Consider the following 13,228-nt stretch of genomic DNA (forward strand, 5'->3'; position numbering starts at 1 on the left):
CCTTTCCCCGCCCACCCATCAGTTCTGGCAGCGCATGCGCCGAGCCGGCAGGCCGGAGAATTGTCGGCTGGGAAATGGCGGCCGCGGGCTTGGTCGCTGTGGCCGCGGTTGCGGAGTACTCTGGCCCAGTTGCTGCGGGAAGTAACCTCTCCAGTGTTAACTGCGGCCCAAGCTCCGGGGCAGGCCCTGGTCCTGGCCCCGGCTCGTGGAGCCGCTCCCTCGATCGAGCGCTGGAGGAGGCGGCGGTAACCGGGGTGCTGAGCCTGAGCGGCCGGAAACTGAGGGAGTTTCCCCGGGGAGCGGCCAACCACGACCTGACGGACACGACCCGGGCGGGTGAGCGGCACAGGGGGCTTCGCTGCCGACTCGAGGCGCGAGGCGCGGCGGGAGGCCGCCCCGGCCGGTGGGGGATCTCGGGGATGGTTACAGCCACCGGTCCCATAGCCCCTGGTCAGGACCCGAGTAACGGGGAGAAGCCGACCGACCCAACACACCAGCCCCCGGGCCTGCGGGCCAGACCCCGAGCCAGGGGCGAGGCGGCGGCGAGCAGCACCTCTCCGGAAGGAGGACCTTAGGGAGTTGATCCGTGGAGTTTTACTCCATGAAAATTAACGCCGCTCTTGAGGTAGACCCTTGCCCCGCCCCGCCCCGGCCTCTGCAGGCCCTTTCGGACTTGGGATGCGAAGTTGACTTCAATAAAGATTTGGGATTGCGGCGCGCTCTTAGTATGTCAGAGTAGCATTGATCTGAGCACTGGCAATTTTTCGAGATTTTTTAATGTGAACCCGAACGCTGTAACCTTTTTTTCTCCAGTTTCATCTAGTTGACTTACCAAATGTACTTGTAAAAACAACTATTATATAGAGTCCACCCTCAGACTTCCATTACTTTCTTCTCCCCATAACGTCACCCTCTAAAGAAAAGAAAAAAGTTGAATACTACTTAAAAGATGTGTAGAGTGTCTGACATTATGTACATTGAATGCTTTACTTTTCTTTATGCATATTTTTGAATACGGAAAATATAGGAATTTTGGTATTGTTTGGTTGTCTTAGTTGTAGAGAACAATAAGTGGTGACTGATGTGTTTAACGTAATATCGTTTTCTTGTGTTTAAAATACAGCTTCCTCAGGGAGTAGATTAAAAACTGAGTCTATTCATGTTTTACACAAAACAATGGGAAAGAAATCCCTTACACAGATTTAATAATGGAACAGTATATGGAATTTAATAATCTCTAATTTTATTTTACCTGCTTTTCTTTTTAAATTGAAGTTTTGTTGTTATGCAATAATATTGGTTTCAAGTATATGCCACAGTGGTTTAACAGTTACCCAAATGATGTAGTTAAATAATTTATTTCAAGAGATTTTTGTGTATGTTTTCTTCTAAGAGTGTTACGGTTTCATGTCTTAAATTTAGTTCTTGATCCGTTTCAAGTTTACTTACCTGCTTTTAATAGTTGGAAGACCAACATGTTTTGCCTTTAATAGTATGATGTAGTTAAGTAATTTACATATAGCATTTTTGCAACCAAAGAATGTATAGTACTTTGTGTCTTAATTTATTCCATTTTATTTATTTTATTTTTAATATCTTGGATTTAATACCTTTCCTATGTTTACGCACTCATTAAAGATTGATGGGTATTACATACGGTTCACTCATGTTAGAAAAATAAACAGAATTGTTAAATTATTAAGAGAAACTATTCTTCCTAAAGAAACGTTTGCTCTAGTGTAAGAAATTAAATGCCTACTTATTTAATTTCTTTTTGGAAACAGTGGCACTGAAATAGTTTAATTTTATTATCATTCTGCAAAAAAATATAAACTTTCTTGCTTAGGTAAATATGCAAAGCCACTTGCCTTTCTGCATGTGTTCTGATAGTTGACATCTAAAATTGTTATTCATATCCCAGATTTCCTGATTCTGTTTGAGAGATGGCTGTGGTCATATGGCTGTTGAGACTGATAGCATAGTGATTTACATTGGTATGAGTCATTTCAGGATTACTACATTGAGCCTGAAGCTGAAGAACGAGTTGATCACAACTTATGTAGCTCATTATCTTACCTGCTTTTCTTTTAAAATTGAAGTATTGTTGAAATTCACTCATATTGGTTTCAAGTATATACCACAGTGGTTCAACAGTTACCCATATTAAATCCTCGCCTCCACTAGTGCAGTTACTATTTGTCAACATAGGAAGATGTTACAGAATCATTGGCTATATTTTCCATGCTGTACTACTGTACCTGTGACCAACTTATATTATGATTGAGAAATTTTGTGCCATTTATGCCCCTCACCCTCCCTACTCATCCAGTTGAACCCCTCCCCATGGTAACCACCAGTCAGTCATTCTCTGTGTCTATGAGTCTACTGGTATTTTCTTCATTTTGTTTTGTTTTGTTTTTATATTCCACAAGTAAGTGAATCATGGTATTTGTCTTTCTCCACCTGGCTTATTTCACTGAGCATAATACCCTCTAGATTCATTCGTGTTGTTGCAAATGGCAGGATTTTTTATGGCTAAATTACATTCCATTGTGTATATGTACCACATCTTTATTCATTCATCTATTGATGGACAGACACTTAGGTTGCTTCCATAAGTTGGCCATTGTAAATAATGTGGTGATAAACATAGGAGTGCATATATCTTTTTTAATCAGGGATTTTGTTTTCTTCAGGTAAATTCCCAGAAGTTGAATTACTGGGTCATATGGTATTTCTGTTTTTAGTTTTTGAAGAACTTACATACTGCTTTCCACTGTGGCTGCACCAATTTACATTCCCACCAACAGTGTAGGCGGGTCCCCATTTCTTGGCACATCCTTGCTGACACCTGTTATTTCTTGTCTTTTGGATAGCAGCCAGTCTAACTGGTGTGAAGTGATTTCTCATTTGTGGTTTTGATTTGCATTTCCCTGATGATTAGTGACGTGAAGCATCTTGTCATGTGCCTGTTGGCCATCTGTATTTCCTCTTTGGAAAAATGTTTAGGTCCTCTGCCCATTTTTTAATCAGGTTATTTTTTTTTTATGGTGTTGAGGCATATGAGTTCTCTATATATTTTGGATATTAACCCCTTATCGGATAAATCATTTGTGAATATATTTTCCCATACTGTAGGTTGCCTTTTTGTTCTGCTGATGGTGAACTTTGCTGTACAGAAAAGCTTTTTAGTTTCATGTAGTCCTACTTGTTCAGTTTTTATTTTGTTTCCCTTGTCTGAGATGTGTCCAGGAAAAAATTGCGTGTGCTTATTATGTTCAAGAGATTTTTGTCTATGTTTTCTTCTAAGAGTTTTATGGTTTCATGTCTTAAATTTAGGTCTTTGATCCATTTCAGGTTTACTTACCTGCTTTTAAATAGTTCTAGGACCAACATGTTTTGCCTTTAGGAGATATTTTATTAACAAAGAAAATCGAAGGGCATTCAGGAAGGAAAATAATCCCAATGAATTTTTCCCTTTTAGCTCTGCATTTTTAATTTGTTATTGTCCAGTGTTTTTTAAAAAATTACTTTAATAGTTTCAGTAGAAACCAATTTTTTTTGACATTTTGTTTGGTAAAAAGTGTTAAAAAATTACAAGTATTTGATAACCTATTTTCATTTCTCACATTAGAAATATCACTAAGTATAAGAATCATTGGCAGGCCTTGGTAAATACAAAAACTGAATTGTTCTTTGAATTATCTTAAACATAATTTGATGCAGATAACAATTTATTGAATTCACCGCTCTTCATTGTGTCCAGTGTTTTAAAATATATTGCCATGTTAAATGTTCATAACAAGCAATGGATTAAATATTATTATCTTCATTTTGCACAGGAATCACTGAGTCACATACTAGTATTAGTGGTAGAATTTTGGGTCCATCTAACTCTTTTCCCTCCACTATGCCACACAGCCCCCTATGTACCGATAGGTATTACTGTTGCTGTTTTTGCAGATAGTGAAACTAAGGTTTGGAGAAATTAAATAATTTGCTCAAACATCTGTAACTAAAGGCCAAGGAAGGTGATATTAGCCAGGATTTGAGCCTAGTTTGAGGTAACTACAAAACCATAGTCTACCTGTTGTACAACAGTATTTTGATGAATTCAGACCCAGCTTGTGTTAGCTAAAATGTTTTGTTTAGGCTTTTTAAAATTTAAAGCCAAGAAAATTATTTGAATGCTATGTATATCCAAGTTGCTACCCTGTCTGTTCTTCATAATGTGTCTGGCAGAGCTGTTATCCTTCAAGAGTTGACATTCTAAGAAATAGCGCAGATCACCCATACCATTTATCATTTGACATGATTAGAATTCATCAGGAATATTTTCTTGAGGTTTTCCCTTTCTGTTTGTTTAAAATGTAGATCTTTAGAAGAAAAATTTTTGGGAATGGATGACTTGATACAATAGACAGGAAAATAGACAAAAAAAAAAATCAGATTTCTTGGGACAGAAAGGAGGTAACTTGGATTTTGGTAGACAGAGAAGGGAAGCCATTACAGGTAGTGGTGGGCAGCATGCAAAAAAACTCTTAGCATCTAGAGCACATCAGTAAATTTTCTCAGTCCATCATGCCATTCCCTTTTCATCTAATAACAATACCTCAGTTTTCCTAGGGAATCGTGCCTCTCAGTTACATGGATCCTGCCCTGATATAAGGGTGGGCACCTCACTCAGGCCTCCAATCAATGTAGCCATCCCTTTGGCCACAGTGGTTGTTCAGAGATGGACATATTTTCCAGTCAGCACACATGAGTGTCATTCTGAATTTTTTATTGGAACTATTGAGAAAGAGGCTTGTTTTGAATGCTGGGGTTGCTGAGTAACTAGAATGTGAGCCTGGAACTTGCCAATAAATGGAAAGCAAAGCCAAAAGATGGAAAGAATGAGACCAAGTTCACATTTGAACCTTTGGATCAAGCCAGGCCTTAATATTGTGCTATCCTTGGACTTTCAAATTTTGCAGGCTAATAAATTCCCTTTTCTCCTTAGTAGTAGAATTTTTTGATACAAAATAAGAGTCCTGACTTTACAGTGAGATTACTCTTGATAGTGTTGTGGTGAGGCCAGTTTGGTTAGAGTAAATGGTTGGATCAGAGATTATTAGAGCTACTTATTGCATATGAGGAGGCTAGACTGATGATAGGTTTAGAAACTGGGAGACAAATGTTCATTCATTCAACAAACGTTTATTAAGGGTTTTTGGCAGGTGTAGACATACAAAGAGGACCGACCCTCCCTGCGCTCAGAGAATTCAAGGGACCTACTGGAGGAATAAATAAATAGATGCAAAGTTTATTGAATTGTGTAATAATAGCAAGACTTTTATCAGCCAGGTATCATGCTAGGTAATGCAGAGGAATCAAAAATAAAAAGAGACTTTACCTTGTGAGCATTAAAAAAATCTAGTAATCTAGTTGTGTAGCAGAAATAATAATACAAATCTATGAGGGAACAAATAACATATTAGAAAGTGAAAATGTACAAATACTGACTGAATTTTTTTTAAATTAAAGAATGCATCAAAGATGACTGAGCTCTTAGACCTGGAGGACAAGCAAGAGATGGTAATGCTGCTGATAATGATAGTAGCTAACGTTTATTGAGCTATTAGCATATTCCAGGTATTATATTTAGCTGTATATATAAAAACATGTATATATAAAAACATGTTCAACAACCATATGAGTTGTAAGTACTATTTTTAACCCCATTTAAAATGGGGACTTGAGATTAATTTGATCAAGGTCACACAGCTAATAAGGGACAGAACTGAGATTCAAATTCACGTACATCCGATCCTAAATAAAACTCTGGTTTTGAACACTAAGCCATACTGACAAGTTTGGTACCTATTTGGTTTTCCTGATACCTTTAAGGGTTGGTAGCAGATCTAGTTAACCCTGTGCAGCAAGTAGAAGTGTAAATCTGGAGCTTTAAGAGAGAAGTTAGGGCAAAGCCTGAATTTGCTAGAGTCATAATGAGTTCATGAGATTCTTGGAGAAAGAGTGTGGAGAGTGGAAAAGCTGGTCACTGACAACATTGGGGTACAGTAGCATTTAAAAAGGTGAGAAGAGGAATCAGTCTGAGAGAAAACCAGAAACAAAGTTCTGTCACTGGGCCTGCACCAGAATTCAGAGAATCCTAAAGCTGAAGGAAGATTAGTAACCACACAAATTATTTTACAAATGAGAAACCATCTCAAAGAGGTTAAATGATGTGTTTAAGGTTTTGTAGTGAGGTGGTGCTGTTTTGCAGAAGGCAATTAGGGGTCATAGTTGAAGCTGCCAAAAATCTCTTTTGAGTAGAAGACGGAAAACAAGACACCAAGGACTTTGGGGAAAAGCCTATGATAGAAGGCAGAGTGGGGAGGCTAAGATTACCCAAAAAAAGAAAACAAATTGAGATGTGGTGGATGAGCCAAGGTAATGCAATTATTGAAGCCATGAGAATTGAGACTTTCCAGCAGTGGATGCCGATTTCCTAGGTAAAGAATAATGAGAATTGCTTAAAGGCCATTTAATTTTTCAAGGAAGCAATCTGTAATCCACCAAATTATAGTTTTGTTAGTCTTGGAAATAATGCATCGAAGTGCCAGGTCTTAAGTGGAAACTGTATTTTTCTTGAATCCTTATTCATATATATTTTGTATCAACCACAGTATGTGTACTGTGAATTTTTCTAGAGCAGTGCTGTCCAATATGGTTGGTAACTACAGCCATAGGTGGTTATTAAAGTTACCGTTTTAAATTTTTGTTCCTCAGCCACACTAGCCACATTTCAGTTTCTCAGTAGCCACACATTGGACAGTATATATTGGATAGCACATTAAACAGATCTGCCCTCTATTGTGTTGGACAGCACAGATAATAGAACCTTTCCATTACTGCAGAAAGTTGTATTGAACAGTAATGTTGGGGCATATAGTTTTGAATAGAATTGAAATTTTCTTCTGTATTATTTATTTTATACATCATACTTCTATTGGCAATTTTTAAATATCACTATGAAGACAGTAGTCCACCGTGGTGACTGGAGCTAAAAACACTGTTAAATAATGGTTGAGAAGACAGAGGCAAAGGGAGGAGGTGGCTCCAAATGGGCTCAGTCATAGTTACAAGATCCTTAGTAGTATTTCAGGGCTGGGAGGATATATAATTTTTTTTTTAGAAATAAAATCTTGTTAGCAAAGTCTGCCATTTAAGTATGTCATCTTTGTTAGTAGAGGTAATTAACTATATATTTGACACATTGACCATCCACTGAGTAGTATGTGTTCAAATCAGGAAAAATCATCTAAGAGCTTTAGAAATGAGGAAAGAATAGAAAACAACAAAACTAATTTAATTAACCAGAGTGGTTCAATTTAGTAGACTTTAAAAATCATTTCTTCTGATATTGAGTTGTATATGTTCATTGTAGTACAGAAAGTTATAAGGAAGACACTAAAAATCATTCATGATTTCACTTACCAGAAATAACTAATAGTAAACACTGGTTTGAGAAATCTTCTCAACATTTTTTTCATGAATATAAATTCTTACTTTTTTTAAATTTAAAAGAGGGATCATACAAAGATGTTCTATGAGTATTTTTCACTACAGAGATACATCAGAAATAGAGATCTGTAACATAATTAAAACATTTTAATAGTCCTCTGTATAGATAAGCTGTCATTTAATTTACCCTGTTGATGTACATTGAGATTGTTTTCAGCTTTCTCTGTTACAAATGATATTGCTGAAAATAGCCTAGTATGTATGTCTTTGCAGACTTATCCAATTATTTCCTTAGGATAAATTTCCTAGAAATAAAATTGGTTAGAAGGTTTGCACAATTTTAGGGTTTTTTATACAGATTGTAAAATTGCCCTTCCAGAAGGGTTGTGCAGCATAGATTTATACCAGCAGTGTATGGGTACTCTGTACTTTGCACCCACTGATCTTCTCATTCATTTTGATCTCTCAGTCTGATAGGTAAGAGATGATATCTCTTTGTCCTGTATTCAGTGCATCTTGAGTAGTGTAATATTTTCCATAACAATAAAAATAATTTTTCAAGGGGAAAGGATTTATTTTTTCCATTTCTACCTTTTGTCATAAAACCACTTGATAAAGAATCAGAGGGTCTTTGTGAGTGTATATAAACTCCTGTGTGTTTGACTTCTTTCATAAGAGTAATACATATTTACTATGGAAAATTCAGAAAAACAAATACACAAAGGAGAAATGGGGGGGAAAGGAACAACTCTACTGCATAGTTAAACTATTGAATATTCTGACATATTCTTCTAGGTATTTTTTTAATGCATGTATATGTATATTGAAAAACATGTCATCAGCTTTTTGTAGTTTGCTTTTCTCCGTCTTATAGTATATTAGAAATGTTATGTCACATCTATTAACATTTTCTTATAGTAGAATTTTAATGACTGCAGAGTATTTAATCATATCTGTACTTAATCCCATACTGGGCATTTAAGCTATTTCTAATTTTTTCTTATTATAGAAAACACTATGAACATCCTTTAGTATAATTCTTTGCTCACATCTGTTAATAGTTCCTTTGGGTAAATTCCTGGAAGTGGAATTGTTCTAACAAATTGTATATAATTAAAAAAACTTAATTCACAAACAGAATTTCAAAAGCAGTTCCTCATAGGAACAGTGTTACATATTGTATGTAGCAGAGCTGAGTTTATAGGACCCATAAAAACGTAGTATTTTTTTTCTAAACACGAAAGTCAGCTTACTCATATTTTATACCTCTTTATACCTAACAGCCATGGTCTCTCACATATTTTTCTCTATAAGGAATGTGTGTATGTGTTAATGACGTAAATTTCTGTTGAAGTACTTAACCTCAGAAAAGTCTGGGGTAGGGTGCTTGAAGTTCCTCAGTAGGGAACTTGAAATCTGAGACTTGGCATTTTCTTAATAATTCCACTATTTTCATGCTTCTTTTGAGACAAATCTATGGTTTCAAATTACCAACTGTTAGGGAAAACCAAACCAAATACGTTTCTATAATTATTCAGTTATTTTTCTGTAATTCAGCCCCCCATGCATATCCCAGTTTCAGAAGTATGGATATAATATTGCCTATAATACTGTTTGTAACAAAGTTTCTATGGAAATATGCATATTGAATTGAAATGTGGGATGCTAAGAACACTTCTCAGGCAACAACATTTATAACTCTCCCCCTTACAACTTCACTTCTCATTTGAAATGAGAAATCCTGTGGCTATAATATGTTCTTATCCACACGCTTCTTTCTCTTCTGCCCGAAGAATGGCGCAATTCTCATACTGTGCTGACAAAATAGAGATGACTTATGAGGTAAAAAGACTTCTACTACTTTTGTCCTTCCCTCTGTCCCTCCTGCAGCACACACATGCACACACGCTTTATAAAGAGAGGCAGAGGCCAAGAGAACACGGGAGGATCGTGACTGTGTAAAGATGTCTGAAATAATATTTAAATTTCATGTCAAGGTGAAAATCTAGACTCAACTGTACTGGCACTCTTTTTTAAATAGGAAGGGCAAATAGCAAGATGGTGCCTTAAGGAGGGGTGAGAAGAGTCATAGATCACCACAGAATCAAGGTTGAGACTAGAAGAAAGGCCACATTGTTGTGGCCAAGAATTTCCTAGGGTCCATTTCCTTTTTATAGTAGCTGTATTTGGGGGACTGGATGGTTAATAATCTCATATAACAAGAAATAATGACCTTTAAACAGTAATATTTATGTTCATTTTTTTTCAGTTCATTTATGAAGCAGTTATTCCATTCAAGCTTGGAAAAAAATACATGGTAAATATAATTCACACAAGGGAACATTATTTTGAATTCCTGAAGTAGCCAGCAATATCAAATGCAGTGCTGCTAATTTTAGAATCATCAAATTTAAAATATTTCCTCACTTTTAACTTTCTTCCTTGTTCTTCTGAATTTTGAGATTTTTATTATTTGAAGGAAATCTTAAACCTAGGATTCTAACTGGTTTATTAAATTTATTTCTTTCAAAAACTAGGTAATACATTTTGCTATTAAAAACAGGTTTTAAAAAAATAGTCTGCACGTCATAGAGAGTAAAAAAATAAATCACAGAATAAGATTTCCAATAAATATAACAAACAAATGATATCTAGAATATATAGAGAATTTCTATAAACAAGAAGACGACTCAGTAGAAAACAGAAAACACTTGAACTGGTACTTCAGTAAAGAGGAGTTCTAAATTACCAATAAATATGTGAAAAAGTTCTCAACCTCAGTAATAAAGGAAATGGAAACTAACACCAAATTGAAGTACTACTCGAAAAGCTGGCAGTACCATGTACTGGAAAGGAGAGCATTGGGGACACTCATGTAATGCTGATATGGGTATGAATTGGTGCACTGACTTTGAAAACACCTAGTTTAGTTGAAAAATGCATAGTCTGTGACAATGCACATTTCTGTGACACAGAAATTCCAGATTCTGAGATAGATATATACCCTAAAGAAATGTATGTATATATACACCAGGATATATGTGTAAGAATGTTCCCAGCATTGTTCATATTTGACAAAATAAAAACAACTCAAATGATTGCCAGTAGAATGGATAAATCAGTTGTGGTGTATTTTTTAATATGATTTCACAGCCGTGAAAATGAGTGAGTTACAACTACATGTAATTACATGGATGAGCCTTGAAAACATGTTGAGCAAATGAAATATGACACAATATATGCAGCACAAACACATTTAAGTAAAGTTCCAAAACAAGCAAAATCATATTTAAGTGCTAAAACTGTTAAGAAAAACAAGGCAATGACTACCATAAAAGTCAGGATAATGGTTACCTCCAGGGTAGAGGGAAAATGTTAAAATTAGGAAAGGGGCAGTGAGTGGGATGGGGGTATTTCTGAAGTACTGGAAATGAGGTAGCCATTTCCTTGCTGATTGTCAGCTTCAGCTTCAGGCCACTCTGAGGTCCTGTAGGCTTCTTACATTCCTTACAACATGGTCCCCTCCACCTTCAAGCCAGCAGTGGTGTGTCATATTCTGGTGCTTTGAATCTCTGATTTTCTCTTCTGGACCAGCCAGAGGGCTCATCTGATGAGATTAGGTCTAGCCACTCTTTGCTTAATTCAAAGTCAGTTGATTAGTAATCTTAATTATATCTGCAAAATCCCTTGTGCCACATAAGGAACACAATCAGTATATTTCATATTCACAGTTTCAGGGATTAGGGACATCTTTCCCCTAGGGAAATATTGGGGGGATTCCACCTATCAACTCTCTTCTGTTGTACAACACCTAATACAATGCCAGTGCCGTCTGAGTGTTTTTTGAATGAATGGATAGTTAAGTGAATGAGAAGGTGAAATCGAAATGATGAAGAGCCTATTCACTTTCTTAGCTTTGGAAATAATGACAATGGACCTCTGTAATCCTGGGTTTAATGGGACCGTTGGGGCTTCAAGGATGCAGTAGAATTCAATCAAAACATTCTTAAGGATAATACTAGTAAATATGCTTCCCTTTGATGTCAAAAAGCCGGGCATTCAGATCCTCTTAATTGGTGTCATAGAGGATCTAAGAGTCACTCCCCCATAATGTAACTGGAGGCAATGAGAATTTCTAGGTCTTTGAAAAATTTCAAATTAAGACCTTGATTTGCTAATAAAAGAAATTTAAAAAAAATTTAAGCTCCTTACAGTGAGGTAGATTTTCCATATATATTCAGTATTTATAACATTGATAATTATGCAAGCCTCAATTGTCCAAGGAGCATTGTAGCCTGACAACAATGTGATGCTTTTTCTATCTTGGTAACACTGTAATTTCTGGCCGTCTGTGATCAAGTGGCAAACTGTAGCCTGTTGGTTCTTAAACTTTAATGTATAAAATAACTGCTGGCATTTTTTTTTTAATGTACATTTCTGCATCCAGACCCTAAAGAATTTGATTCAGATTCCTTTAAGCTGCATTTTAACAAGCAATCTGATGGTTCTAGGTGCATGTGGTCTAAGAACCATACTTGGAAAATTATTATTGAGATTTTGCTGCTTTACTCTAAATTTCATTTAGGAAGCTAGTAATTTTTCACATCTTCAAGAAATCTTGATTAGAAAAGCCAAAGATTTATCCCATTGAAAATGTTATATATTTTAAAAAGTGTAAAAAAAAAAACACCTTATTTTGCAAAATTGGGAACTTTGGTATAGAAAACACTGAAAGATTGGTTTGTTTTAAAGGTAGTGTCACTGAAGAACTGTGTTGTTATAGTTATGAGTAGGTAACCAATTTACATGAAAAATAAACTGAAAATTGAGCGTGTATGGGTAGTCAGTGTTCTTAGTTATAAGCAACAGAAACCAACTGTGTTTATGAATAGTCCACAAAATCTCTTGGAGGATCGAAGAACCAGGCTAGTATGGTAGGTAACTGGGAGCAATACCCAAAATTATGTGACAGAACTTGTTCTCAAAGACACCTCCAGTACGGGCACTGGGGATGGACACCTCAGCTTGTACCAACACCAGTGATAGTGGACACTATGCATTAGTACAGGAACTTTTTCCACTGCCTCTGGAAATGGGGATCTTTTGTTACCACTCTGCTTTCAGTTCAAGGTTAGGGAAGGATGTGTCTGTCTGGGGGAAACTGGATCATGTGTCAGTGCCCCTAGCTGCAAGAAAGGCTGGGAAAGCAAGTATACTTTGTGGCATTTTTCAGCTTCTGTTGAGGAAGGAACTCTATTTCATCAAGTATTGGATTTCCCAAACATAGGAATAGTGTTCAGATCTTGGGCAGCCTTAAAAAAAAGGCATGTGTCTACTACAAATTATATTTAATTTTAAATCAAGTAACCAAGTAAGTCTTTAGTAGAGTATATAATTATCATAATGCACAGTAAGCATTAAATGATAGGCAGTTTACTGACTGTAATTAGTATTAATTTTCTGTATTAATAGAAGAAAAAGATTTATTAGACTTTTCCAGGAGTAGCTTCAGTTTTTCTTTTTTATTCTGAGAGTATCCTCAGTTTCTTTTTAAAATCTGGAGTCTGCATTAATTTGGGGAGAAGAATGATGAACAATGTTCCCTACCTCCTGTCCTTCCAAGTATCTGCATTGTCCCTAATCCCCATACTTAGGGACAGTATTCTGTCATTTCAGCCAGTGGTCCCTAGTAAAACATTTTTTACAATGTATGTTTGAG

The 13,228-nt window shown here is 36.3% G+C and overlaps 1 protein-coding gene across 7 annotated transcripts in view; it reads left to right on the top strand.

The window, feature by feature from the left end:
- The window catches only part of LRCH3 (leucine rich repeats and calponin homology domain containing 3), a 113,819-nt gene continuing 100,591 nt past the window's right edge, over positions 1-13,228 (top strand). The window contains exon 1 of one of the 7 annotated variants that reach the window (XM_073231477.1): positions 1-336. In XM_073231477.1, coding sequence (XP_073087578.1) covers positions 75-336 — 262 coding nt within the window. In that variant the 5' untranslated portion in view covers positions 1-74. The remainder of the gene's footprint in view (positions 337-13,228) is intronic. The other 6 variants (XM_073231478.1, XM_073231476.1, XM_037013211.2 and 3 more) reach the window with 6 other exon arrangements.

The sequence above is a fragment of the Manis javanica genome, chromosome 3, assembly GCF_040802235.1.
Source record: "Manis javanica isolate MJ-LG chromosome 3, MJ_LKY, whole genome shotgun sequence".
Lineage (NCBI taxonomy): Eukaryota > Metazoa > Chordata > Mammalia > Pholidota > Manidae > Manis > Manis javanica.